Below are 27,919 nucleotides of genomic sequence, written 5' to 3' on the forward strand. Positions count from 1 at the left end.
CATGGAACTTACGGTCGAGTAGGGATAATAGACCTTATATCACAGGAGAAAAATGAAGCAGGGTAACAGGGCAGAGAGTGTCAAGGTCTTTTCCCAGATTAGATGGTATTCCCCATTGAAGACACTTCATTTTACCTCTTTGTATTGTGGCATAAAAAACTGAAAGAACCAGGCACAAAAATCATGATTTTTACTGAATTGACTTGCACCATTTCTTCATATGGTTAGAGTGTAAGAGTTCTGTCTTGGACCAGTGACTATTGTATCTTCCAGCAGCCTTGCTAGAATAAAGCTGCAATAGAACAAGGCTACAATAAAGCCTTGGCAACCTACTTACATTGTGCAACTGATGCTTGCCAAACTGCCAGGCTTATCTGCTTCATCTTCTTGTGCCTCTTCTACATTGTAATTGGCACCTGGGAGCAGTTTGGCAATTATACTCAATAACGTCACCTATGTACCCAGCCAGGTGTTTCAGTGTAACTACAAGACACGTCTGTCTATTAGGAAGTAAGCAAGATGGTAATAAGTTTCGTTGTATAAAAGTACAAACATTGCAGCTGCATGTCTCCAAGGGGCCTGCTGATTTCCCGATATGCATTGCCTGATCTTGGCCACCTGGTGCTCCTCAAGTCAGCCCAGTGCTCTTGTGCATTGAGGCCAGGTTGCTGTGCGCTCTTCAGGCCTTCTCACAAGAACAAATACCTTCTCCAACTCCCTTCCTTGTCAGCATCCCTTTCAACTCTATCTCCATGTTTTATTTTATAAAGTTATGAGATCTACAAAAAGTTTAGCTGGATCTTAGTAGGACAGTTGACAAAAACCGCCTTGAAGATAAGGTGATTTAGTACTGGTAGATGATAACATAATTAGGTGGATTTGTAACTGGTTTAATTACCATAAGTAAATCGTGATAGTTAATAGATGGTTATCAACTTGAAGGGAGCATTCTGGAAACAGTGTAGTAAAATGATTACCAATTAGGGCTCTGGAGCCCAACTATCAGAATTTGAATTTTGGCTCAGTCACTTATTAGCGGTGTGACTTGGGCCACAATAACTTCTCTATGCTTCAATTTCATCTGAAATGAGGACAATAGTAACATCTACATCACAAGGTTGTGACAAGGACTTAACAGCTTGATTTGTATTGTGCACATACTAAGGAAGTCTTGTCTACTTCAATATTTTGATTATGACTTTGCTGTAGTATTACAAAGTTTACTGATTAAATCAGTAGCTGGAAAAACTAGGAAATACATTGAGATACTGAAGATTGGCAAGCTGAAACAATGGGTCAAATCTAGTAAGTGGAAACAGCAGGGTGTATCCTTCAGGGTTCATTGGCTGGTCACAGGGCACTCTATTTACTAGTCTTATCAGATTGTATCTTGTAAGGGAGATATAATTCCCCCTCACAAATAAGAATGTTATTACAAAAAATTAAGCAGAACAGACAGAGGGCAGCCAAATAGATAAACATGTCCTCTACATAGGGACACATTTAAGGTTGAAAATAACCACAGAAATACAAGGTGAAGAGCATCACATGTGGTTTGGCAGAAGCATAAACTAACAAAAAATACTTAGGGATTAGTGAAATGCAGCTCGGACTGACTCAAAATTGGCAGTGTCTGTAAGACATCTAGCCTTATGTTTAGACAGAGAGGCTGAGTAGGCACTTCCAAGCTGCCCTCAGCTTTTGTGAGGCATGGAGGACACCGTGAAGTTTCCATCTGTCTGCCCTTGAAGGGATCTGATTGATCATATGTTGAAATGATAGTATTTTCAGATATGTTGAGTTAAATAAAATGTATTATTAAAGTGAATGTCACATTTTTGAAAACTTGGCTACTAGAAAATGTAAAATTACACATGTGGTTTGCATTTGTGAACCATTTGTTTTATGTTAAAATAAAGGGGATTGGAGTACTTAAGGACACCTGGGCAGTTGGACGCATCTAATAATAACATATATTGTCTTGAGAGATGATGAGTTCAATACTATAGAAAATATTTAGATGTCTAATCCCAGTAGAAGGACTAAAATACAGAAATAGGACGTATCAGTATACTCAGTTCTATTCCCGTATCTCTTGTTCATGACTGCTTTTGTATAAATCATAAGCCATTCTGTTCTTCAGTTTTCTCATATTCATAGAATTCTTTTAGTTTACAAGAGGAATAAGTAAGGCGATTGATTGAATGTGATACATTGTCCATCACTGGTTCAATTTTCTAACCTTGATCCAAGAAAAGGGCTCCTTGGTGCTCCAGGCATTGATTGATCCGGAATAATGAAGTCTAGCCAGGTTTGGGGCCCACTGTCCTTTGCCCAAGTAAAGAAACAGAGATGAAATTCAGCTGGGTTGGTCCTAGACACTCGAGAGTAAAATTGTCTTGAGAAAGGTTAATCTTAGCTGTGGTGAAAGTAAAAACATAAAGGCTTTATGGCAAACCAGTAACAATTATTATCTAAGGATTTTGCTTATCTTTGTCGTTCATTTTATTTTCTAAAATTTATAATTTTGTTAATTGTTAGCAACTCTAATTAGCTGATACTGCAATTTGTTACCAAAACTACCAAATAATAATATTATTTCTTTTGTTTTCTTTTTTCTTTTTTTTTAAGATGTCGCCCAGACTGGAGTGCAATGGCGTGATCTTGGCTCACTGCAACCTCCGTCTCCTGAGTTCAAGCAATTCTCCTGCCTCAGCCTCCCAGGTAGCTGTGACTACAGTCACACGCCACCATACCCAGCTAATTTTTGTATTTTAGTAGAGAGGGGTTTTCACCATGTTGGCCAGGCTGGTCTTGAGCTCCTGACCTCAGGTGATCTGCCTGCCGTGGCCTCCCAAAGTGCTGGGTTTACAGGCGTGAGCCACCGTGCCTGGCCTATTATTTGTTTATTATACAATGTAGGTTCATTGTAGAAAAATCAGAAAATGAAAAGTAAAAATAAAAATTAGTAAAAAGACAAATAGAAATTTTAAAATGTAACCCTTCCACCTAGTGAAAAATGTTAGTGTTTTGGTATATAACTCTGAAGCCTCTTTTTCAAGGTTGGCAAAGTTTTTCTGTGAAGGGCCGGATAGCAAATCATTTGGGCTTTGCATGTTATATGGTCTCTGTTGCAACTATGTTACTGCTGTTGTAGCCATAGATGATCTGTAAATTAATGGATGTGGCTGTGTTCCAACATCAGACTTTATCATGGAGGCTGAAATTAGAATTTTATAATTTCACACGTCATGAAATATTCTTCGTAATTTTTTCAATCATTTAAAAATGGAAAAAACAGGCAGTGTGTTACATTTAGCTTGTGGGCAGTAGTGCTCTAAAACAATTTTTGAGAACTCTCTATAGACCCTAGTCAAACTTTACCTTTAGTGCTCATAGGAAACTATAGCTTCCTGCTACAATGAAGAGGATTGACTCAAGGAAGAAATACTCAAGCTAGGGAGGCTATTTTAGGAGGCAGTGTCACTGAATTAAGATGGCTACACCAGTGGGAAGTGGAGAGGAGGGGATATATTTGAGAGGCACTTATGGAATAGAACTAATAGAAGCATGGAGAAGGATTCATGATCTGAGATTCTCCAACAGATCATTTAAAAAGATATAATCGGCCCAGGTTCTTGGGGCAAAAATTTATAGTATTTACCATATTGTCCTGAAGCTGTAATTTGAAAATCTCTAATGCGTCCAGAAGCCATTCCCAAGGGAGTCTGACACTCTGAAATGAAACAGGTGGAACACAGTAACTAGAAGTGCACAAAATTCAGCTTCTCAAATGTAAGTCAGTGAAAATGGGAGAATGTCAATATGCTAATATTTTTGAGTGTTTATATGTGCCAAGAATTTTACTAAATGTCTTACTGTATCAGTTAATTTAATTCATCCTAACAGGTGCTACAATGATTCACATTTTACAGCTGAAGAAACTGGGGTCCTACATAAATAGACCAGTGGTTCTCTTATTTGTTTAGTGTTTAAATCTCCAAACTCTTCCAAGTAATATTTATAAGTTATCTGGTAACTAAATCAACATTAAATTCCAAAATCTGCTACTAGAGATCTTAGCGCTTTACCAAGTTGTGAAAATGAGGGATTTTTTTGGGTCAATTATTTAGAGGTTCAGGTTCCAAGTTTTCCAAGTTTCAAGTATATCTGCCCTCCTCTGACAATGCTGATGATTTCTACCAGCAATATTAATTTAAAATTTGATAAGGATGTAAGCTTGTATTTATTTCCGGACACAAGCAACCATTCCAGAAAGGAGGCAAGCTGTAAAGAAGTAGGCTGAATAGGTAGGGAACCTCTGACCACATTGCTACTCACTGCTGCTGTACACCAGAAAAAGTGTGCTCATCCCAGCATGTAGGTGCTCGCCAATAAGGCATTCTACCCGCCAAATTCCAGCTTTGGATGGTAACATTTCCACTGTCTCAAAAACACCTTATAAAACCAAAAGAAAAAAAATTATTTCTTTTCACTTAAAAATGAGCATGAAATACATTGGTTTATGTGAAATATCAGAGTAGACCTACCAAATTTTGTACTTCCACTACTCTTGGACCCCTCAAACCCAAAGTGCTTGCCACGTGACCCCTACAGTTCGGGGTCATGGAGATTGAGTTCTGACCACTCCCTTCCCCACCAGGAAATGAGAAACAGCGTGACTGAATTGTTTGATGGTGGGGACAGGAGAATGCTACCGCATTATGGTTGACCTACACTCCCAGGGATTTTCTGAGCAAAAGGTGTGTTTCCCATTGGCCAGATGTAGACTCTGAAAGAGGTAAGTCATGGTGAGTTCCTACTGGGTTCAGTCCACTAGGGCTTCCTAGAAGGGTAAAGTTACCATAGCAACAAGAAGCTACAGGTGAACACTGACGACTGAGAAATGAGTCACAAGTGACCACCCAGAATAAAGGTGGATTAAACCAGGACAAGGGGATTTCATGACAGAGTCACATACGGGAGTCTCTAAAGAGCCCTGTGAAAGTGTCCTGCAGGAGAAAGAGTCAACTTTAAGTATTGCCAGGCACGAACAGTGTAAAGCTGGTTTACAACAATGGTGCCAGCTGTAAATAGGTAAGAACTGTCCTAACCCCTTATCTTTAACCTATTCATGCTGGAGTGCAAGGGGTTGTGGGGAAGCACGACCAGCACAAGGTACAGAAAGAGGACTCAACCATGTCTCCCTTTCCCAGTGCAGACTTCCAGCCTGATGCAGGCTCAAGTTGAAGGACTGGAGATTGAAGTTAAATCGACATTGTAATTTCTGATTTGAACTGTATTTGTGACATAAAGTGACTTTAGTCCTGTTTATTACTTAACAGTGAGCAGAAAAGTTACAGGGCTTGTCAGAATTTTTACAAAGCAATAGGGGAAGTTTACTCGCACTATTAAACCGGAGTTTTTTTTTAGAGACAGGGTCTTGCTCTGTTGTCCAATCACATAGTTCACTGCAGCCTCAACCTCCTGGGCTCAAGCAATCCTTCCACCTCAGCCACCCAAGTAACTGAAGTAGCTGGGACTACAGGTATACACCACATGCCTGGCTAATTACTTTATTTTTTGTACAGACGGGGGTCTTGCTTTGTCACCCAGGCTGGTCTTGAACTCCTGGCCTCAAGCGACCCTCCTACCTTGGGCTCCCAAAGTGCTGGGGTTACAGGTGTGAGCCACTGCACCTGGCCAAGCCTATTTTAAAAGGGCAGTGGAGAACCAAATAACATTGTATTGTGATCAACATTATGAGTAGTGTTTAATCAATATACTGGTTACATACATAAACAAATCACTGTTTGGATGACTACTTGTGCCTTATGGGATTTCAGGTGGTAAGTGATGAAGGAATAAATTCCTTTTCCGTAAGAAAGTAAAGTGACATTAATTATCCATTTATTCTGTTCTATTTCCTTTTTAGCAATTTTTCTATATCTGAACTTATCTTATTAATTTGCTAATTTATTTATTTATTATTATTATTTTGAGACAGAGTCTTACTCTGTCGCCAGGTTGGAGTGCAGTGGTGTGATCTCGGCTCTCTGTAACCTCCACCTCCCTAGTTCAAGCGATTCTCCTGCCTCAGCTTCCCTAGTTGCTGGGACTATAGGTGTGCGCCACCATGCCAGGCTAATTTTTTGTATTTTAGTAGAGTCGGGGTTTCACCATGTTGGCCAGGATGGTCTCGATCTCTTGACCTCGTGATCCACGCACCTCAGCCTCCCAAAGTGCTAGGATTGCAGGCATGAGCCACCACTCCTAGCCCTCATTTGCTAATTTATTTATGTCCCTGTAGGTTTGAAAAAGTGTTACCTGAGAGCATGGAGCTTGTCTGCTTTGTTCACTAATTGTGTTCCCAGTGCCTAGACCATTTAAAATAAATACTCAACAAATAAAGTAGGTAGAAGAAAGAGCACAAATGGGCTCATACCTGGATAGAGATTGTACACTGCCATTTTATATTCCTCTTTTTTCCGTACAGTGAACACATGTCCACTGAAATGAATAGAATGAATGTTTTCATTGCTGCCCATGCTGAGTAGATACCATCGAATCCTTTGATCCTGAGCCATTACTAACCCGGGTAGTGTATCCATTATGTAGCCATTGATTGCTGGAGAAGGACACAGAGAAGCCTGTTAAAATCTATTTTAGAAGTTTGTTTCCCTCCACTCCACCAAAAATACTGACATCTCTTGAGAATTCCACTCCCACAGTTATACTCTAAATGAATACAATGCTCAAGTCCCCGGATCAAATCTCGTTAGTCAAAGTGCAATCTGCATTTTGCAGTGATCATGTCTGGATGTGGAGTATATTACCATGGAAGCGATAATTCTCTTTAAAAGTGGGATCTTCCATCTGGACATTGCAGGGAGGCCTGCAGTTTCTTTCCATGTTTTCAGTGAAGTACCAGCTTTTGGTCTCATCAAAGATAGTGAAAAACAGAGCAAATTCTTGTACTGTCACTTGTCTCCCATGAGCAGGGTTCAGTGTGTTAGTGTGGCAGACCAGAAGGGGTCCAATCAGGCCTGAATGCACATCTTTTTCCTAGGGAGGGAAGACATCAATCCTATGAGTATAAGCTCTCTCACATATGAACCAGAGTGGATTTCTCATGAATTTTTATGCCACTCCAGCCTGCCTCCCATTTTCCAAAAATACAATTAATCATCTTCAGTAGATTCCAGAATGACCTTTCTAAAACACAAATATGATGATCAACTGTGCTATTTAAAGCTTCTCATTGCATGTAGGATAAATACCAAAATTCTTAGCACACAAAGACCATTTATTTTAAACCAAAAAGTGGTCAACACAATGGATACCTGCTTACCAGATCAACATCAGAGAAATAAGCCCAGGCTTTGCAGTCAAACTCATCTTTAGTGGGTGCCATATGATGCTGCACTTTCCAAAAGTACGTTTTGGTCTCATTAGGCTTGACAAAGGTTTGTCTAGGTTCTGCTCCTTGCCTCTGATCTTCTTCATAAGAAATAAGGCTAGAATAGAAGGAATAGGGACGAGAGGCCTGATTTTTGAAAGTTACCTGCAGAACAATAACAACAACAAAAAAGCAAGAATGATCTTCTAGGATCTTAAAGTCCTTAGGGTTTACATCTCTAAAAGAAACACCTATCTTTTGGTCTTTATTGAAGTTTTTAATACCCTGGAAGAAGTGGTACAGAGGATGGATGCTGTTAGAACCCAAACTTATTCCTGAGGAGGTTTTCAATTCTAAATTTAAGGCATAAACTCAAAGTTGCAAAGGAGAAAATTCCTATACACTTAAAAGCAATTCCAAACTAAAAGGGAAAATGTTACTGCAGGGGTTTTAAGAGACTATAATGCCAGGAGTTGATATGTAAGTGAAGGTTCTTCATGACAGATTCTACAATGAATGCATATTATCTTTTTTAAAAAGGCTTATTTTCCAGATTAAAAATTATACATATTTATCATAGAATATATGGAAAGTAAAATAAGGCAGAAATTGCCCACAATTTCATAATTTTAGATCCTTCTGTATCATTAATATAAACAATCAATTAATTGAAGCAATGAATAGCTATTTTCAGAAAAACATAAAACTAACTACTTTGATCTTTGGTTCACACAGGAAGTATTAAAAAGTTAAATGTAAAAAATTAAACTGTAACAGAAAGTTGAAGAAAGTATAAGTGTTTTTTAAAAAAATCTCTGTATACGTAGAAATTTTTACAAACATAAAAGCAATGAAAGCGTTAAAAAGTAAAAATTAAAACCTGTTTTATTTCAAAAAATATCATTTATAAAATTAAGAGAAAACAAAAACTTGAAGAAGTACTTCTCATTAAAATGTTCAGTGGTTTCCTATCTAATCTATAAGTTGATATAATTATTATATTATATTAAAAGCACTTATTCCATGAAAGACAAATGTGCAAGGGACATTACCAGATAATAAGAAAAACTCTTACGATGCTCATATACATTGCACTTCTGGAATTTTATCTTAGAAAAACTGTTATGATTACAGCATTATTTATATGGTGAAAAAAAGAAACTGTCTAATAGGTTGTTCAAAATAAATGGTTACATAAACTACGCTTCCATAAGTTCATATAGTGGACTATTATGCAGTATTTAAAAAACATACATAGAAAGTGTTTCTAATGACCTAAGAAATGTTTTTGACGTGATATTTAGTCAAAAAACAAGTATCAGAATTCTGTATGGTATAATTTGAATACATAAAGAGAAAAATACATAGGAAAAATATAAGAACATACACAAAAATGATAATTATGGAATTATTTTTCTATAAACATTTCCAAAAGTGAGAATACATTATAGTCAGCAAGAAAATAAATAATATATAAGATTAATTTGCTTGGCCAGGTGCGGTGGCTAATGCCTGTAATCCCAGCACTTTGGGAGGCAGAGGCAGGTGCATCACCTGAGATTATGAGTTCGAGACCAGCCTGGCCAACATTGCGAAATCCCGTCTCTATTTTAAAAATACAAAAATTAGCTGGGTGTGGTGGCGTGCCCCTGTAACCCCAGCTACTCTTGAGGCTGAAACAGGAGAATCGCTTGAACTCAGGAGGCAGAGGTTGCAATGAGCCAAGATTGTGCCACTGCATTCCAGCCTGAGTGACAGAGCAAGAGTCGGTCAAAAAAAAAAATAATGATTTTCTTGTAATTTCATTGTCCTTAACTCACCATGATATTATCTTCAACTTCTGCTCTTATATATGGCCCCAGGAGTCCCAAATGTTCATTTAGTTCTCCACGGTATAAGGGCTGAGTAAAGGATCCATCAGTAAATTCCTGGAAAACCACTTTTTTGAACTGAGGGACACTGCCACTCTGAGCCCTGGAGACAAAAAAAGCAGAGGAAAAGCAATAAATTTATGTACCAAGTGGTTAGAAATGCCTCACATCCTCAATTTCCTAGGTGCCTAAGAAGCATTTTGCATAGTTAACCACTTCATCCTCCTTCAAATACTCTTCCCAATCTTTATTAGTATGTAAGTTCCATGAAAGCTGGGGTTTTGTCTATTTTGTTCACTGTCGTATTCTCAGCACTTGTAACAGTGCTTGGCAAAAAGCAGGAGCTCAAAAAACATTTGTCAAGTGTTGAATGAATGTAGAATTTATAAACATACTCCAAATATAAGAGAGCAATCATCACCCAGATTAATAACACAAATGCTTTTGGTACAAAAATGTGTTAGGATTGCAATGTAATGTTTTGTCCGTATGGATATCAACATTTTCCAGCATCCTTTATTGAAGTCTTTTTAAAACCCTATTAAAATTGTGAGCCAAAACATATACAATAAAGTGCATAAAACACAAATGGCTTTGGTACAAAAATGCAGTCATCACCCAGAAGACTCGCTGGATGTCCCTTTTCAGTCATATTTTCTCCTTTCTCACTGAAGGTAACCACCATTCTGATGTTTATGATAATCGTTTCTTTGCTTTTCTTCATACTTTTACCAGTTATGTATATATCCTTAAAAATATAGTTTAGTTTTGCCTGTTTTTGAAGTGCGTAAATAAAATGTTCTGTATATATTATTTTGTTTCTTCTTTCACTTAGCATTTTGGTTGTGAGATTCATCTGTAGTGCTGTATATGGCTATACTTTCTTCATTCCCATTATTGTATAATATTATAAAAATATATCCCAATCATGGACATTTGAGTCATTATAATCTTTGGCACTTTCAAATGGGCCTGCTGGAATATTCTAGCGTATATCTTTTGGTGAACATATATGTGCATTTCTGTTGGGCACATATCTAAGGGTGGAATTGCTAGGCATGCATGTGTTCAGCTTTGGTAGGTATTGCCACACTGTTTTCCAAAGCAGCCGCAGCATTTTCCATTTTCCTTAGCAATGTATGCAAATTCCATTTGCTCCACATTATTAAAAATACCTGCTGTTGTCTGTGTTTTTACATTTTCTCTCATTGAAGCAAAAGAGTACTCTATACATCCTTGATATGGGTGTCCTTTGTGTTATGTATTGCAAACATTTACCATTCTGTGGCTCATCTTTTCATTGTTTTTCGTTATGTTTTGATGAACATGAAGTTGTAATTTTAATGTGTGGCATTTATTTAAAAAACCCTTACTGGCTAGTGCTTTTTGTATCTTGACGTCAATTCTTTCTTTCCCTACCCTGTGGTTAATATATTCTTTTTTTTTTTTTTTTTTTTTTTGAGACAGAGTGTCACTCTTGTTACCCAGGCTGGAGTGCAATGGCGTGATCTCGGCTCACCGCAACCTCCGCCTCCTGGGTTCAGGCAATTCTCCTGCCTCAGCTTCCTGAGTTGCTGGGATTACAGGCACGCGCCAGCTAATTTTTTTGTATTTTTAGTAGAGACGGGGTTTCACCATGTTGACCCGGATGGTGTCCATCTCTCGACCTCGTGATCCACCCACCTCGGCCTCCCAAAGTGCTGGGATTACAGGCGTGAACCACCACGCCCGGCCGGTTAATATATTCTTTTACTTTTTCTTTCTAAAATGTTTATGATTTTATATTTTACTTTTAGATTTGTAATGCAATGTGAATGGATTTTCGTGTATAGTGTGTTAGGAATCCAATGTAATGTTTTGTCCATATGGATGCCAACATTTTCCAGCATCTTTTATTGAATTTCTCCTTCTGTGAAACCTTTGTCATAAATCAAGTGTCTATATGTGTTAGACTAGTTTTGGATTTTTTATTCTACTTCATTTACCTATTTGTTTATCCCTATGCCAATTACTACATTGTTTTAATTATTATAACTTTAAAATAAGTCTCAATATATTATACAACAATTTCATCTTATTCTTTCTCTTCAAGAAGGACTTGGCTATTCATAAACCTTTGCATTTTCATATTAATTTTATAATCAGCTTGTTGAGTTCTACAAAAGGAAAGCCTTGGGATTTTCATTCAGGTTGCACTGAATTCATAAATCAGTTTGGGAATAACCGACATTTTCAGATATCATGTTTTCTACTTCATGTATGCGGTCTATCTTGAAAGTTATTTAGGTCCTCTTTAAAGTCAGTAAATTGCCATAGTTTTTTTTTCCATGGAGATCTTGCAAATTTTTAGCTAGACTTATTTGTAGGTACTTGTTAGTATTTTATTCCACTATTCATTTTGTTTTTACTTCCTTGTTGTGCCTCACCTAACTGACACACTCAAACCTAACTTTCCCCTAGGGCTCTCCTAGAAAGTGGCTATCTTGGCTTATGACCATTCTCAAGGGAGAGACCTCAAGACCAAATTAGAAGGAAACCATAGCAAGGAAAATCACTATGGGGGCCATCTTCCAGCTTCTAACCAGAAAGAAATCAACCTCCTTCAGCTCAGCAAACCTGTAGGCAATGTGAGCTGTGTGACAATCCAACACAGGTGGAGAGCCAGCACTGATTTGGTCTGGATGGTTCAGGATAATCACATGAGCACTAAAGCCAGCTGCTTCTGTTGGTGAGTCATTTTCACTGTCACAAGCCATATTGCCATGATGAACATCTTTGACAGACATATTCTTGACACTGAATCCCACATTGTCCCCAAGAAGAACTTCACTTGAAGCTTCATGATGCAATTCAACAGACTTTACTTCAATTATAATGTTAACTGGAGCAAAGCTGACCAATCATGCTGGGTTTGAAAGCACCAGTCGCCACTAAGCCCACAAAGACAGTACCAATACTACCAATTTTGTAGACTTCCTGGAGAGGTAGGCACAAGGCTTGTCAGTTGGATGAGCTGGTGGTATGATGTAATCCACATATGTTCCACTGGCATTGCCATCTCTGCAGGTGAATTTCCACCCCCATTTTAAAATTGCATTTTAGGTTTTGGGGTACATGTGAAGAACATGCAGGATTGTTGCATAGTTACACATGTGTCAGTGTGATTTTTCTGCCTTCCTCCCCTTCACCTGTATCTGGTATTTCTCCCCATGCTATCTCTCCCCAGCTCCGCACCCTCCGCTGTCCCTCCCCTATTTCCCCCAACAGACCCCAGTGTGTAGTGCTCCCCTCCTTGTGTCCATGTGTTCTCATTGTTCAACACCCGCCTATGAGTGAGAACATGTGGTGTTTGATTTTCTGTTCTTGTATCAGTTTGCTAAGAATGATGGTTTCCTGATTAATCCATGTCCCTACAAAGGACACAAACTCATCATTTTTGATGGCTGCATAGTATTCCATGGTGTATATGTGCCACATTTTCCCTGTCTAGTCTATCACTGATGGGCATTTGGGTTGGTTCCAGGCCTTTGCTACTGTAAACTGTGCTGCAAGGAACATTCGTGTGCATGTGTCCTTATAGTAGAATGATTTATAGTCCTTTGGATATATACCCAGTAATGGGATTGCTGGGTCAAATGAAATTTCTATTTCTAGGTCCTTGAGGAATCGCCACACCGTCTTCCACAATGGTTGTACTAATTTACACTCCCACCAACAGTGTAAAAGTGTTCCTATTTCTCCACATCCTCTCCAGCATCTGTTGTCTCCAGATTTTTAATGATCACCATTCTAACTGGCGTGAGATGGTATCTCAATGTAGTTTTGATTTGCAGCTCTCTAATGACCAGTGATGATGAGCATTTTTTCATATGTTTGTTGGCCTCATGTATGTCTTCTTTTGTAAAGTGTCTGTTCATATCCTTTGCCCATTTTTGAATGGGCTCATTAGTTTTTTTCTTGTTAATCTGTTTGAGTTCTTTGTAAATTCTGGATATCAGCCCTTTGTCAGATAGGTAAACTGCAAACATTTTTTCCCATTCTGTTGGTTGCCGATTCACTCTAGCGACTGTTTCTTTTGCCGTGCAGAAGCTGTGGAGTTTCATTAGGTCCCATTTGTCTATTTTGGCCTTCGTTGCCAATGCTTTTGGTGTTTTGGTCATGAAGTCCTTGCCTACGCCTACGTCCTGAATAGTTTTGCCTAGATTTTCTTCTAGGGTTTTTATGGTGCTAGGTCTTATGTTTAAGTCCAAGACAAGACTTTCCACCCCTTTAACCAAGGCATGTTAGCGTGTTGTCAGTATTCCAACCAGAAATTGGCATAAATACTACTGTGTTGGGATTGTAGCCAATATTCTTAATGTAGGGCTGACTTCTCTAATGATTTTCACATAGCTCTGTTGGCTATGGCATTGTTCAGTGAAATCTATTTTGTTAACTCCAACAATTAGTTGTTTCACACCCAGTATGTAAACCAGAAGGGCATGCTCATGGGTCTGCCCATTCTTGAAGATGCTAGCTTCAAATTTGCTATCACCCCCAGCAACAATAAGGACAGTACAGTCAACCTGAGAGGTGCCTATAATGATGTATTTTAAAATTGTACGTGTTTTGAGAAAACATGTGATATTTTGATATATTAATACAATGTGTAATAATCAAATAATGGTAATTGGAATATCAATCACTTCAATCATTTATCATTTATTTGTGTTGGGGAACACTCCCAATCTTCTCTTCTAGCTATTTTGAAACATACAATAAATCATTGTTAACTATAGTCACCCTACTATAATATCAAACACTATAACTTAGCCCTTCTAAGTTTAATTTTATGCCTATAACTCAACCTCTCTTCATTCCACTGAACCCTCTATACCCTTCCCAAATTCTGTTAAGCACCATTCTACTCTGTCTCAGTGAGATCCACTTTTTAAGCACTCACATATAAGTAAAAACGTGATATTTGTCTTTTATATCTGGCTTATTTCACTTAACATAATGACATCCAGGCTTATCCATGTTGCCATAAATGACAGGATTTCATTCTTTTTAATGGCTGAGAATATTCTGTTGTGTATATACACCACATGATCCATTCATCTGTTGATGTATACTTAGGTTGATTTTTATATCCTAGCTATTTTGGGTTTTTTTTGAGTTTTGCTCTTGTTGCCCAGACTGGAATGCAATGGCATGATCTTGGCTCACGGCAACCTTCACCTCCCAGGTTCAAGTGATTCTCCTGCCTCAGCCTCCAGAGTAGCTGGGATTACAGGCATGCACCACCACGCCCAGCTAATTTTGTATTTTTAGTACAGATGGTGTTTCTCCATGTTGGCCAGGCTGGTCTTAAACTCCTGACCTCAGGTGATCTGCCCACCTCAGTCTCCCAAAGTGCTGGGATTACAGGCATTAGCCACCATGGCCAGCTTTATCCTAGCTGTCATGAATGTTGCTGTAATAAACATTGGTGTGCATCTATCAGTTTGATACATCAATTTCCTGTCTTTGGACATATATCCAGCAGTGGGATTGCTGGATCACCTGATAGTTTTATTTTTCATTTTTTGGGGAACCTCCTTACTCTTTTCCATAGTATCTGTACTGATTTACACTCCCACCAACAGTGTACGAGCGTTCCCCTTTTGTCACATCCTCACCGGCATTCATTATCATTTTTTTGTCTTTTTGATAAAAGCCATTTAACTGGAGTGAAATATCTCATTGTGCTTTGGTTTGCATTTCTCTGGTAATTAGTGATGTTGAACAGTTTTTCACATACTTGTGGGCCATTTGTATGTCTTCTTTTGAGAAATCTATTCAGATCTTTGTCCATTTTTAATAGGATTCTCTTTTTTTGGTATTGACTTAAGTTTCTTATATATTCTGGTTATTAATACCCTCTCGGTTGTATAGTTTGCAAATACTTCATCGCATTCTATAGATTGTCTCTTCACTTTGTTAATTGTTTCCTTTGCTGTGCAGAAGCTTTATGGCTTGTTATAATCCCATTTGTCTATTTTTGCTTTAGTCACTTGTGCTTTTGAAGTCTTACCTGCAAAATCTTTCCCAGACCAATGTCCTGGAGCATTTTCCCAATGTTTTCTTCCAGCAGTTTTATACTTTCAAGTTTTATATTTAAGTCTCGAATCCCCTTTGATTTGATTTTTGTATATAGTGAGAAATAGGGGTCTAGTTTCATTCTTCTGCATGTGGATAGCCAGTTTTCCCAACATCATTTATTGAAGAGACTATTCTTTCACCAGTTCATGTTCTTGGTACTTTTTCAAAAACGATTTGGCTATAAATGTATAGATTTATTTCTGGGTTCTCTGTTGGGTTCCACTTACATATGTTTTTGTCTTTATGACAGAACCATGTTGTTTTGGTTACTATAGCTTTGTAGTATAGTTTGGAAATCAAGTAGCATCATGCTTCCAGCTTTGTTCTTTTTGCTCAGGACTGCTTTGGCTATTTAGGGTCTGTATTAGTCTGTTCTCATGCTGCTATAAAGAACTGCTGGAGACTGGGTAATTTATAAAGGAAAGAGGTTTAATTGAGTCACAGTTCCACATGGCTGGAGAGGCCTCAGGAAACTTACAATCATGGTGGAAGGTGAAGGGAAAGCAAGGCACCTTCTTCACAAGGTGGCAGGAGGGAGAAGTGCCAGAAGGGGAAAAGCCAGATGCTTATAAAACCATAAGATCTCAGGAGAACTCACTCACTATCATGAGAACAGTATGGAGGAAACTGTCCCAATGATCCAGTCACTTCCTATTGGGTCTCTCCCATGACACATGGGGATTATGGAAACTACAATTGAAGATGAGATTTGGGTGGGGACACAGAGCCAAACCATATCATTCCACCCACGGCCACTCCCAAATCTCATATCCTCACATTAAAAAACAGAATCATGCCTTTCCAACAGTCCCCCAAAAGTGTTAGCTCATTCCAGCATTAATCCAAGTCTAAGTCCAAAGTCTTATCTGAAACAAGGCAAGTCACTTCCATTTATGAGCCTGTAAAATCAAAAGCAACTTAGTTACTTCCTAGATACAACAGAGGTACAGTCATTGGGTAAATATACTCATTCCAAATGGGAGAAATTGGCCAAAACAAAGGGGCTATAGTTCCCATGCAAGTCCAAAATCCAATAGGGCAGTCATTAAACTTTAAAGTACCAAAATGATCTCCTTTGACTCCATGTCTCACATTAAGGTCAGCCCTGCTCCTGGTTGCTTTCATGGACTGGTATTGAGTGCCTGTGGCTCTTCCAGGCACATGATACAAGCTGTCAGTGGATCTACCATTCTGGGGTCTGGAGGAGGTGGCCCTCTTCTCACAGCTCCACTGGGCAGTGCCCCAATGGTGACTCGGTGTGTGGTGTCCCACCCCACATTTCCTTTCCTCACTGCTTTAGCAGAGGTTCTCCACGAGGGATCTGCCTCTGCAGCACACCTCTGCCTGGACATCCAGGTGTTTCCATACATTGTCTGAAATCTAGGCGGAGGTTCCTAAACCTCAATTTTTGTCTTCTGTGCACCCACAGAACAAAGGCTGGGGGCTTGCACCCTCTGAAGCCACATCCCAAGCTGTACCTTGGCCTCTTTTAGCCATGGCTGAAGTGGCTGCAATGCAGGGCACCAAGTACCAGGCTGCACACTGCTGGGTGACCCTGGACCCACCTGACAAAAGCATTTTTCACACCTAGGTCTCCAGGCCTGTGATGGGAGGGGCTGCTGTGAAGGTGTCTAACATGCCCTGGGCACATTTTCCTCATTGTCTTGGCAATTAACATTTGGCTCCTCGTTAGTTATGCAAATTTCTGTAGCTGGCTTGAATTTCTCCCCAGAAAATGGGTTTGTCTTTTCTACTTGTCCATTATCACTATCAGCATTTTGGTTAAAGCTATCCAATGATTCTCTAGGAAGTTCCAAACTGTTCCAGATTTTCCTGTTTTTTTCAGAGCCCTCCAGGTCTCTAGGAAGTTCCAAATGTTCCCACATTTTCTTGTCTTCTTCTGAGCCCTCCAAACTGTTCCAACCTCTTCCTGTTACATAGTTCCAAAGTTGCTTCCACATTTTCAGGTATCCTTATAGCAGTACTCCCCTACCTTGGTACCAATTTACTGTATTAGTCTGTACTAATGCTGCTATAAAGAACTGCTGCAGACTGGGTAATTTATAAAGGAAAGAGATTTAATTGACTTACAGTTCCATATTGCTGGGGAAGCCTCAGGAAACTTAACAATCATGGTGGAAAGCAAAGGGGAAGCAAGGCACCTTCTTCACAAAGTGGCAGGGGTGATAAGCGCCCACAGGGGAAATGCCAAACACTTATAAAACTATCAGATCTCATGAGAACTCACTCACTATCACGAGAACAGCCTGGGGGAAACTGCCCCCACGACCCAATCACTTTCCACTGGGTCCCTCCCCCAACGTCTGGGGACTATGGGAACTGCAATTAAAGATGACATTTGGGTGGGGACATAGCCAAGCCATATCTGGGTCTTTTGTGGCTCTGTACAAATTTTAAGATTGCTTTTTCTATTCCTGTGAAAAATTTCATTGGTATTTTATAGGTATTACATTAAATCTTGTGGAATTGATGTTTTAACAATATGAATGCTTCCATTCTATGAACATGGGCTAGATACCTTTTCATTTTTTGTGTCTTCTTCAGTTCCTTTAATCAGTGTTTTACATTTGTCAGTACAGAGATCTTTCATCTCTTTGGTTAAATTTATTCCTAGATATTTATTTTTATTATAGCTATTGTAAATGAAAATGCTTTTATGATTTCTCTTTCAGATTGTTAGTTCTTGTTATATAGAAATGCTAATGATTTTTATATGTTGGTTTTGTATCTTGCAACTTTACTGAACTAGTTTATCAGTTCTAACAGTTTTTTGGTGGAGTGTTTAGGTTTTTCTAAATATAAGATTATAATCATCTACAAACAAGGGGAATTTGACTTCTTCCTTTCTAATTTGAAGGCTCGTTGTCAAATTGCTCCATCTGGGACTTCCAGAACTACATTTAATAGAACCGGTGAAAGTGGGAATACTTGTCTTGTTCCAGATCTTAGAGGAAAGGCTTTCAATTTTTTCCCATTCAGTATAATGTTAGCTGTGGGTTTGTCATATATAACCTTTACTGTTTTGAGATATGCACCTTTTAAAGCCAATTTGTTGAGAGTTTTTATCATCAAGGGGTGTTGAATTTTATTCAATGCTTTCTTGACAGCTATTAAAATAAGTATATGGTTTTTCTCTTTCCTTCTATTAATGTGGTGTATCCCATTTATTGATTTCCTTATAGGATGAATTCCCCGTGAGCATGAGAAACACTCATTTTAATGTGTTGTTGAATTTAGTTTTCAAGTATTTCGTTGAGGATTTTTGCATCTATATTCATCAGGGATGTTGGCCTGTAGTTTTCTTTTTGTTGTTGTGTCCTTGTGTGGTTTGGGTTCCAGGATAATGCTGGTCTTGTAGAACGAGTTTGGAAGCATTCTTTTCTCTTCAATTTTTTGAAATATTAGATAGTTTCAGTATAATTGGTGTAAGTTTTTCTTCAGCAGTGAAGCCATCAGGTCCCGGACTTTTATTTGATGCCAGACTTTTTATTACTGCTTCAATCTCATTATTTGTTATTGGTCTGTTCAAGTTTTCTATTTCCTCATGGTTCAATCTTGGTAAGTTGCATGTGCCCAGAAATTTATCTATTTCTTCTAGTTTTTCCAATTTGCTGGCATATAGTTGTTCATAATAGTTTCTAGTGAAATCTTGTTTTTCTGTTATCAGTTTTAATGACACTTTTCATCTCTGATTTCAATTATTTGGGTCTTCTCTCATTTTTTTCCTTAGTCTAGATAAAGGTTTTACAATTTTGTTTATCTTTCAAAAAGCCATTTAAAAAATTTAGTTGGTCTTTCACTTTCCAAAAGAAGACATTTATGCAGCCAACAAACACATGAAAAAAAGCTCATCATCACTGGCCATTAGAGAAATGCAAATCAAAACTACATTGAGATACCATCTCATGCCAGTTAGAATGGTGATCATTAAAAAATCTGGAGACAACAGATGCTGGAGAGGATGTGGAGAAATAGGAACACTTTCACACTGTTGGTGGGAGTGTAAATTAGTTCAACCATTGTGGAAGACAGTGTGGCGATTCCTCAAGGACCTAGAAATAGAAATACCATTTGACCCAGCAATCCCATTACTGGGTATATATCCAAAGGATTATAAATCATTCTATTATAAAGACACATGCACACATATATTTATTGTAGCCCTGTTCACAACAGCAAAGAAGTGGAACCAACTCAAATGCCCATCAATGATAGACTGCATAAAGAAAACGTGGCACATATACACCATGGAATACCATGCAGCCATAAAAAGGATGAGTTCGTGTCCTTTACAGGAATATGGATGAAGCTAGGAACCATCGTTCTCAGCAAACTGACACAAGAACAGAAAACCAAACACCGCATGTTCTCACCCATAAGTGGGTGTTGAACAATGAGAACACATGGACACAGGGAGGGGAACATCACACACCAGGGCCTGTGGTGGTGGGGGTGGGGAGGCTAGGGCAGGGATAGCAGGGGGTGGTGGGATTGAGGAGGGATAACATTAGGAGAAATACTTAATGTAGATGACAGGGGGGTGGGTGATGGGTGCAGCAAACCACCAAGGCACCTGTGTACCTATGTAACAAACCTGCATGATCTGCACATGTACCCCAGAACTTAAAAGTATAATAAAAAATAAATAAAAGAAATCATGGATTACAAATATTACAAGAAAAATAATTTCACTGGTCTTTCATATTGTTTTCTTTTTATCAATATTATTTATTTCTGTGATTACTATTATTAGTATTATTTTCCCACTACTAATTTTGGGTTTGGTTTGCCCTTGTTTGTCTATGTCCTTGAGTTACATCATCACCAGGTTTATTTGAAATCGTTCTACTTTTTCGATGTAGGCATTTATAGCTATAAACTTCTCTCTTAGTGCTGCTTTTGTTGTATCCCATTCATTTTCATTTGTTTCAGTACATTGCTTCTCAATTTCTTCATTGACTTATTGGTTATTCAGGAGCATGTTGTTTAATTTCCACGTATTTGTATAGTTACAAAAGTCGTCTTGTTATCGATTTCTAGTTTTATTCCACTGTAGTCAGAAAAGATACTAACATAATTTTATAATTTTTTAAATGTTGAGACTTGTTTTCTGGCCTAACATAGTGTATACTGAAGAATGTTCCATGTGCTGATGAGAATGCATATTCTGCAGTAGTTGGATGAAATATTCTTTAAAATGTCAGGTAGGTTCATTTGGTCTACAGTATGTTCCCAGATGAGTTGGAGCTCCTTTATATATTATTTGCTTCTTTTTTTCTTGCTCTTTTTAGGATCCTCTGTTTGTCTTTAACCTTTGAGAGTTTAATTAATATATACCTTGGGGTGGTCTTATTTGGGTTGAATTTGTTTTGTGATCTTCAACCTTCCTGTACCTGGATACGTATATCTTTCTGTAGGGTTGGAAATATTTTGTTATTACTTCTTTGAGCTTTTACTCATTGCTCTTTCCCTTTTGAAGGCCCATGACGCTTAGATTTGCTCTATTGAGGCTATCCTCTAGATCTTGTTAAGTGTTCTTCATTCCTTTTAATTATTTTTTCTCCTTTGACTATGTATTTTCAAGTAGCCTGTCTTTTAGCTCATTGATTCTTTCTTTTGTTTGATCAATTCTGTCGTTTAGACTTTCCAGGGCATTCTTTTCCATACAGCTATTGTATTTCTCAGCTCCACCATTTCTGCTTTTTAAATTATTATTCCGATTTCTCTGTTAAATGTACCTCATAAATGTCTCAGTTGCTTTTTTGTGTTATGAGTTTCCTCAGAACCACTATTTTGTATTATTGATCAGAGAGCTCACAATTTGCCATCTCATTTGGGTGGTTACTGGCTCCATGCTATTTCCATTTATTTGCTTTTGTTTTTTAGGCACATATATCTATGCTTTTGTATGAATGCTGTATTTACTCCAGTCTTTGTGTTTGCCTTCGTTTGGGTTTTCAGGAGTATGCCTGTCTAAAGGTTATGCGCGAATTAGAGGTCCCTTCATCTGAGATTACTTCCTCTTTTTTGGCACTAGATGGTGGTGTAAACCCAGGTTTGCTGCAGCTCTGGCAAAGACTTGGGATTACTGACCATCCCCGATTTGGTGGAGGTGCAAACTGGATATCCTGGTTGGGTGGGACATTTGGTTAGGATTTTGTGTCCGTCCAGATGAGCCATGGAGTGTGCCTCCTACAGCTTACCAGTCTCTTTCATTTGGTGTCTTCTTTGGCGTAGATGAAGAGCAGCCAATGTGTTTTGCATGCTGCGGTTGCTAGCGCCACCTCCATCCTTTGTCTCTAGCCGCCTTCAGGATTTATAACCCTAGAGGCAATCACACTGCTTCCCAGGGATTAAGGCAGGGATGATTTTTCTGCAAAGGAACCCAAGAACTGGGGAACATACCGTCAGTCTAGGGGAACATTTCTACATTGTGCCTGGCAGCTCCGAAGGGGGATGTTGCAGTTAAAGAGGCCCATCTTTGTTATCTTCTGCTTACAGTTGTTCTCTTCTGTGTGCTCACTCAGATCCTCACAGCCTCTGATTTGAGTTCTGGGATATTCCTGCTGATAAGCCAGTCACTGAATAGTTGTTTTTGGTTTTCTCTGGGGGAGTGTGAAGCCAGATTGTTTCTATTCACCATTTTGGTGATATCACTCTAATTGTTTTTATTTATTTATTTTTAATTTTTAAAAATAAAGCCCTTGTGTGCTGGGGCATCAACGAGGGTCACATAATACTTATCGGTGTCAGGTTTCTTCAGGAGATATGTTTGGTGGATGTTTGATAGTGGTGAAGTTTCTCTGTTTACGCTTGTCTGAAATGTACTTCTTTCACCTTTATTCTTTAATCAAAAATTGTTTAGATTCACATTTTTATTAAGTCAGAGCAAGTGAAGTAGCAGCAAAAGTGTCCATCATACAACCTAGAAGTGTATCTGTTGGATGACAATGTTCTTCATTTCTGTCTTCAGCATCCATTTTAATTGCATCCTTTGGATATAATGCGTGTCTCATTCTCATGTAGCTGCTAGGGCTCTCTAATACTGAAGCACTCGGCCCGTGGCCTTCTAATATTTAGCAACTGCCACAGCTCTTGACAAGCCAAATCACTGTTTATAGTATCTCATCAAGAAGTGATGACTCACTCTGGCATCAGAAGTCAGAATCAGTTCCATGCTTTCATCCTCATATTCTAAGTCTTTTCTTGAGAACAACTCCTCAGCCTCATTAGGGTCCTCCCCTTCCTTGTGATCTGGGTAGCTAATCCTAAAATTACAGAAGTCTGCAAATTCCAAAGTGGCATCACCATCTGATCATATAGGACTGTACAGCTTCTGTTGAGTAGAAGGACTTCCCTTTCTCATTGCACCACAAGCAAATCTTCTCAACATAAAATTTTTCTCCCAAGTAATTAATGAGTCCCTTAACATCTGAAAGATATTCTATATTGGTAATAAAGAAGCAGTAGACTTTGGTCATATAAGCCCCATTCTTCATGAGTGAGCTTGAATACTGGGACAAAATAAGCCATCTATTACAGAGATGGCACCAAGGGGTGGGCTTTCCCCAGCCTCTTCTTCCTCTCCATCCTGCTCTTCCACATCATCCATTGCTTCAGTATCCTCACATTACAATTCTTCGTCAGAATCATTATCTTCCCAATCATTTTCATCCAGGTCCTCTTCCTCCTCACTGTCTTCCTCCTGCTGCCTTGCCACCTTCTTCACCCACTGTTCAAACCACTGGAGCTGGGGCAGTTTCTCAGTCAGGTTTCTCTTATGGGTTACACGGCCACCAGCAGCCATGGCCACGGAACTCCTGGACTCCTCTGCAGGTGCTGGGAGCTCCTTTTTGGGAGACATGGATGGCAGAGCCTTGATGGCCTGCTGGATGACTGCATTTCTGGCATCCTTGTCCACCCTGTCCAAGTTCTTTTCATTCATCATCTCCACTTTCTTATTCACAGCCTGCATGGTCTTCTTCTGTAGTTCAACACGCTGCTAGGACTTGAAGCAGTTTTTGTAGGTGTTGAAAGAGGCAAATTTCTTACTGCACCTGCACTCACTCCTGGAAGCCCTCAGCAGTGACTAGGATCATTAAGGCCACATTTTGCCACAGGTTGTAATGGTGCCCATCTCATAGTGGGCCTGCTGTATGTCTGTGTTGCAGAATGCCACCTGGCAAGTTATGCGGGTTGATATCATCATCACCAGGTGAGAAATACAGGCAAGCCAAAACCTAGTGATCAGCACCCTGGCCCCAGGAGACCCTCAGACTTAACTCCACAGCAGTTGTTATGAGCCACACAGCACACTGATTTCTCAATTCTCACTCCAAACTTTTAATGGGTATAGAATTCTACTTTGGCAGTTATTTTATTTCATTGCCTTCTAGATACCATTTCTTCATCTTCTATCTTTGTCAATTTTGTTAAGCTTTTCAAAAAACCAACTCCTTGTTTCATTGCTCTTTTCTATCTTTTTACTGTTTATTTAATTTATTTCTGCTCTAATCTTTGTTATTTCCTTCCTTCTGCTAACTTTGCACTCTTAGTTTGTCCTTTTTTTCTAGTTCCTTGAGGTATAACATTAGATTGTTTATTTGAGATCTTTCTCTTTTCATGGTATAGGCATTTATTGCTATGAGCCCATTTTTTAGAACTGCTTTTGCTGCATCCTGTAAGTTTCAGTATATTGTGTTTCCATTTTCCTTTGCCTCCATATTTTTTAAATGTTCCTTTTAATTTCTTCTTTGACCCAATAGTTGCTCAGAAGCATATTGTTTAATTTCCATGTATTTGTAAATTTTCCTTAATTCCTCCTGGTATCGATTTCTCGTTCCATACTATTGTTGTCAGAAAAGATACTTGATATTATTTTGACCTTCTTAAATGTGCTAAGACTTGTTTTGTGGCCAAACATATGATCTATTCTAGAAGATGTTCCATGTGTAGTTGGGAAGAATGTTGGGTGGAGTATTCTGAATATGTCTGTTAGGTCCGTTTGGTCTAAAGTGTAGTTCCAGCCCAATGGTTCCTTATTATTCTTCTGTCTGGATAATCTATTGTTGAAAGTGAAGTATTGAAATCCTCTAACATTATTGTTTTGGAGTCTATGTCTCCCTTCAAACGTCTTTTTTTTTTTTTTTTTTTTTTTTAAGACAGTATCGCTTTGTTGCCAGGTGCCAGGCTGGAGTGCAGTGTCACGATCTCGGCTCACTGCAACCTGAGCCTCCTGGGTTTAAGCAATTCTCCTGCCTCAGCCTCCTGAGTAGCTGGGACTACAGGTGTGTGCCACCATACCCAGCTAATAATATATGTCTACATATATATTTCTTTATTTTAGGAGAGATGGGGTTTCATCCTATTGGCCAGGATGGTCTCGATCTCTTGACCTCATGATCTGCCTGCCTCAGCCTCTCAAAGTGCTGGGATTATAGGTGTGAGCCACCATGTGCAGCCCCCTTCAGATGTCTTAATGTTTGTTTTATATATTTAGATGCTCTGATGTTTGGTGCCTATATATTTATAATTGTTATATTCTCTGAATTAATTGACCCCTTTATCACTAAATAATGACCATCTTTGTCTCTTTTTACAGTTTTGGCCTAAGCATATTTTTTTCTGGCAGTTGCCTCTCTGTTTTTGGTGACCCCCTGGAGATTAGAATTTACCACATCCTGTCAGTACCCTGAGACCAGTAGTGTAGAGGAGGACCCTTTAGATGTAGCTAGAAAGGCTGGGGCATTAGATATGTATTCCAGTTCCTTCTATCCTCATGGTGAAGCTGAGTGCAGGAGTTTATCTCCAACTCTCTGTACTAAGCTGGAGAGAAAATCTGTGGCAAATGCCTGTACTCATATTCATGCTGTACCTTCTGAACCTGGGGAGATGGTTGCTGGAATTTGGCCCATTTTATGTTCACCTCTTTGTTTTCTGTGGCCTATGGCTACTTAGGAACACAAAGCCCCCCTGAATCCCAGAGTTTAGTTGTATAGGAGACATTCTTTTGAGTGGAAGCTACGGAAGTTGTGCTTGGTGCGTGAACAAACTTCTTTCAGATAGAATGAGTAGACCTTAATTTGTCACTGGGGTGAGCCAGAGGAAAGGCTCAGGAATTGCTGAGTTTCTGCTAAGGCTGCCTGAGGGCTACTGTTTTTCTCACATTGTACAAGAGCATGTAGGACAGGCTTTATTGCCACATCAGTTTTTAGAAAATACAGTTAGCCACAGTTTCTCGTTATATCTTTTGTTTTCCACTTAAACTCTACGTGCTGCATTCCGTAGTATTTCTTTTTTACTTACCTGCCAATCAACCAATTCTTTCTACATGTTTTAACAATGGTATCTGTCTGATGATTCCAAGATCTTAGGTCTGTGAGTTTATTTTGGTTCTCTGTTGTTTCTGTTGTGTCTTGCTTATTTTTTATTATTTCTTTTGGTACCTAATATCTTTCCGTTCTGGGTATTGTATTTGCAATATCTATGAAAATAATTTGAGGCCTAGAAAGTTGGTTTGTTCTCTAGAGTAGTTTTATGTTTTCTTCTGACAGATTCCTGGGAGCACTGCCAACCTAAAACTGGCTTAAATTATGATTAAGAATAGAGAAATGCCAGATATAGGTTAACGGGAGGAAGGCAGCAAATCACACTGCCGTGTGTGTACATATGCACCAATCTTGCCTGTTTTTCACATGCACTCCAAAACCTAAAATGCAACTAAAAAAAAAAAACGTTAGAGTCCGGGCATTGTGGCTCATGCCTGTCATCCAAGCACTTTGGAGGCCAAGGCGGGCGGATCACCTGAGGTCGGGAGTTCAAGACCAGCCTGACCAACATGGTGAAACCCTGTCTTTCTAAAAAAAAAAAAAAAGAAAAGAAAAAAAATGTTAGAATAAGTTTCCTAGGTTAGACATAAAGCTGGTTAACATCCTGCAAAGCAATATAATTATAACCTTTGGGATTATTTTTCTACCAGACAGAAATTATTTACATCTCTGTTAGACATAAATCTACTAATTTACATGGAACTTCACAAAGTCTGAATCCTTACTTAATATTAAGTAGTAAAATCCGCTGGCTCTGTGGCTCACACCTGCAATCCCAGCACTTTCGGAGGCCAAGGAGAGGGGATCACTTGAGGCCAGGATTTTGAGACTAGCCTGGCTAAAATGGAGAAACCCTGTCTCTACCAAAAATAAAAAAATTACCCAGGCATGGTGGCACACACCTGTAATTCCAGCAACTCAGGAGGCTGAGGCACGAGAATCACTTGAACCCAGGAGGCAAAGGTTGCAGTGAGCCAAGATCGTACCACTGCACTTCAACCTGAGTGACAAAGTGAGACTCTGTCTCAAAAAACAAAAAAGACTGGGTGTGGTGGCTCACACCTGTAATCGCAACACTGAAGCAGGCAGATAGTCTGAGGTCAGGAGTTCGAGACAAGCCCAGCCGACATGGCAAAACCCCATCTCTACTAAAAATACAAAAAATTAGCAGAGTGTGGTGGTGGGTGCCTGTAAACTCAGCTACTCAGGAGGGTGAGGCAAGAGAATCACTTGAACCCGGGAGGTGGAGGTTTCAGTGAGCTGAGATCTTGCCAGTGCACCCCAGCCTGGGCAACAGAATGGGATTCTGTCTCAAAAAAAAAAAAAGATAACGAACAAAAAAAAAAAAGAATAGAGGTTTCAAATACCACATGTTCTCACTTATAAGTGGGAGCTAACTGATGAAAACACATGGACACATAGAGGGGAACAACACGTATTGTGGCCTGTTGGAAGGTGGAGGGTGCAAGGAGGGAGAGGATTAGGAAAAATAACTAATGGGCACTAGGCTTAATAACCTGGGTAATGAAATACTCTGTTCAACAAACCACTATGACATAGTTCACCTATGTAAGAAACCTGCACTTGTACCCCTGAACTTAAAATAAAAGTTAGAAAAAAATTCCCAGACCTTAGCAACTTTCCTGATCCATATGTTTCACTTTGGGAAAATTCAGATCACTTTATAGTGCTTGCAGAATATTATAAACTGCCAACAGACACCCGTTCCCAAACACAGGGAGCATTCTTGCCTCTGAGAATCACAGAATAAAGAAGCACAGGAAGCGTTCCTCCAGCCCTGCTGTATCAGACAATTACTGTCCATAACATCAGCCCTGCAACTCAATCTGAGGGTTTGACACCCCTTTAGAGAGAGCCAGAAAAAACTGGAGAGGCCAGAAGGGCAAGGAAGCTAAAAAAAGATTCAGTGAGCAAGAATTGAAGGAATCGGAGCTATTTTGCTGGGACAGAAGAGTTATCTAATATAAGAATATTTGAAAAGCTGTTATGTGAAGAAATTGGGTCTATACTGTGTCGGATCAGGGTGGAGGGAAGTCCAGTCCAGGGATCCACAATTAGCACAATCTGAAAAATAAAGTAAGCTGTTTTGGCAAGTCACTATTGTGGCTGGAATAACCACAAACAAAAAAAGAATAGAGGTTTAACAGACAACAGAG

The 27,919-nt window shown here is 39.1% G+C and overlaps 1 protein-coding gene and 1 pseudogene across 5 annotated transcripts in view; both read right to left on the minus strand.

Annotated features, from left to right (window-relative positions):
• The window catches only part of F8 (coagulation factor VIII), a 187,104-nt gene that overhangs the window by 48,875 nt on the left and 110,310 nt on the right, over window positions 1–27,919 (minus strand). For all 5 annotated transcript variants that reach the window (XM_078363719.1, XM_054251006.2, XM_078363717.1 and 2 more), the window contains 7 exons: window positions 9,220–9,373; window positions 7,352–7,564; window positions 6,837–7,065; window positions 6,446–6,628; window positions 4,342–4,458; window positions 3,665–3,736; window positions 2,243–2,328 (listed from right to left, as the gene is read on the minus strand). In XM_078363719.1, the coding sequence (XP_078219845.1) occupies window positions 2,243–2,328; window positions 3,665–3,736; window positions 4,342–4,458; window positions 6,446–6,628; window positions 6,837–7,065; window positions 7,352–7,564; window positions 9,220–9,373 (1,054 nt within the window). The remainder of the gene's footprint in view (window positions 1–2,242; window positions 2,329–3,664; window positions 3,737–4,341; window positions 4,459–6,445; window positions 6,629–6,836; window positions 7,066–7,351; window positions 7,565–9,219; window positions 9,374–27,919) is intronic.
• LOC144581155 (cytoplasmic 60S subunit biogenesis factor ZNF622 pseudogene) lies at window positions 22,222–23,747 on the minus strand (annotated as a pseudogene).

The sequence above is a fragment of the Callithrix jacchus genome, chromosome X, assembly GCF_049354715.1.
Source record: "Callithrix jacchus isolate 240 chromosome X, calJac240_pri, whole genome shotgun sequence".
In the NCBI taxonomy this organism is placed as follows: domain Eukaryota; kingdom Metazoa; phylum Chordata; class Mammalia; order Primates; family Cebidae; genus Callithrix; species Callithrix jacchus.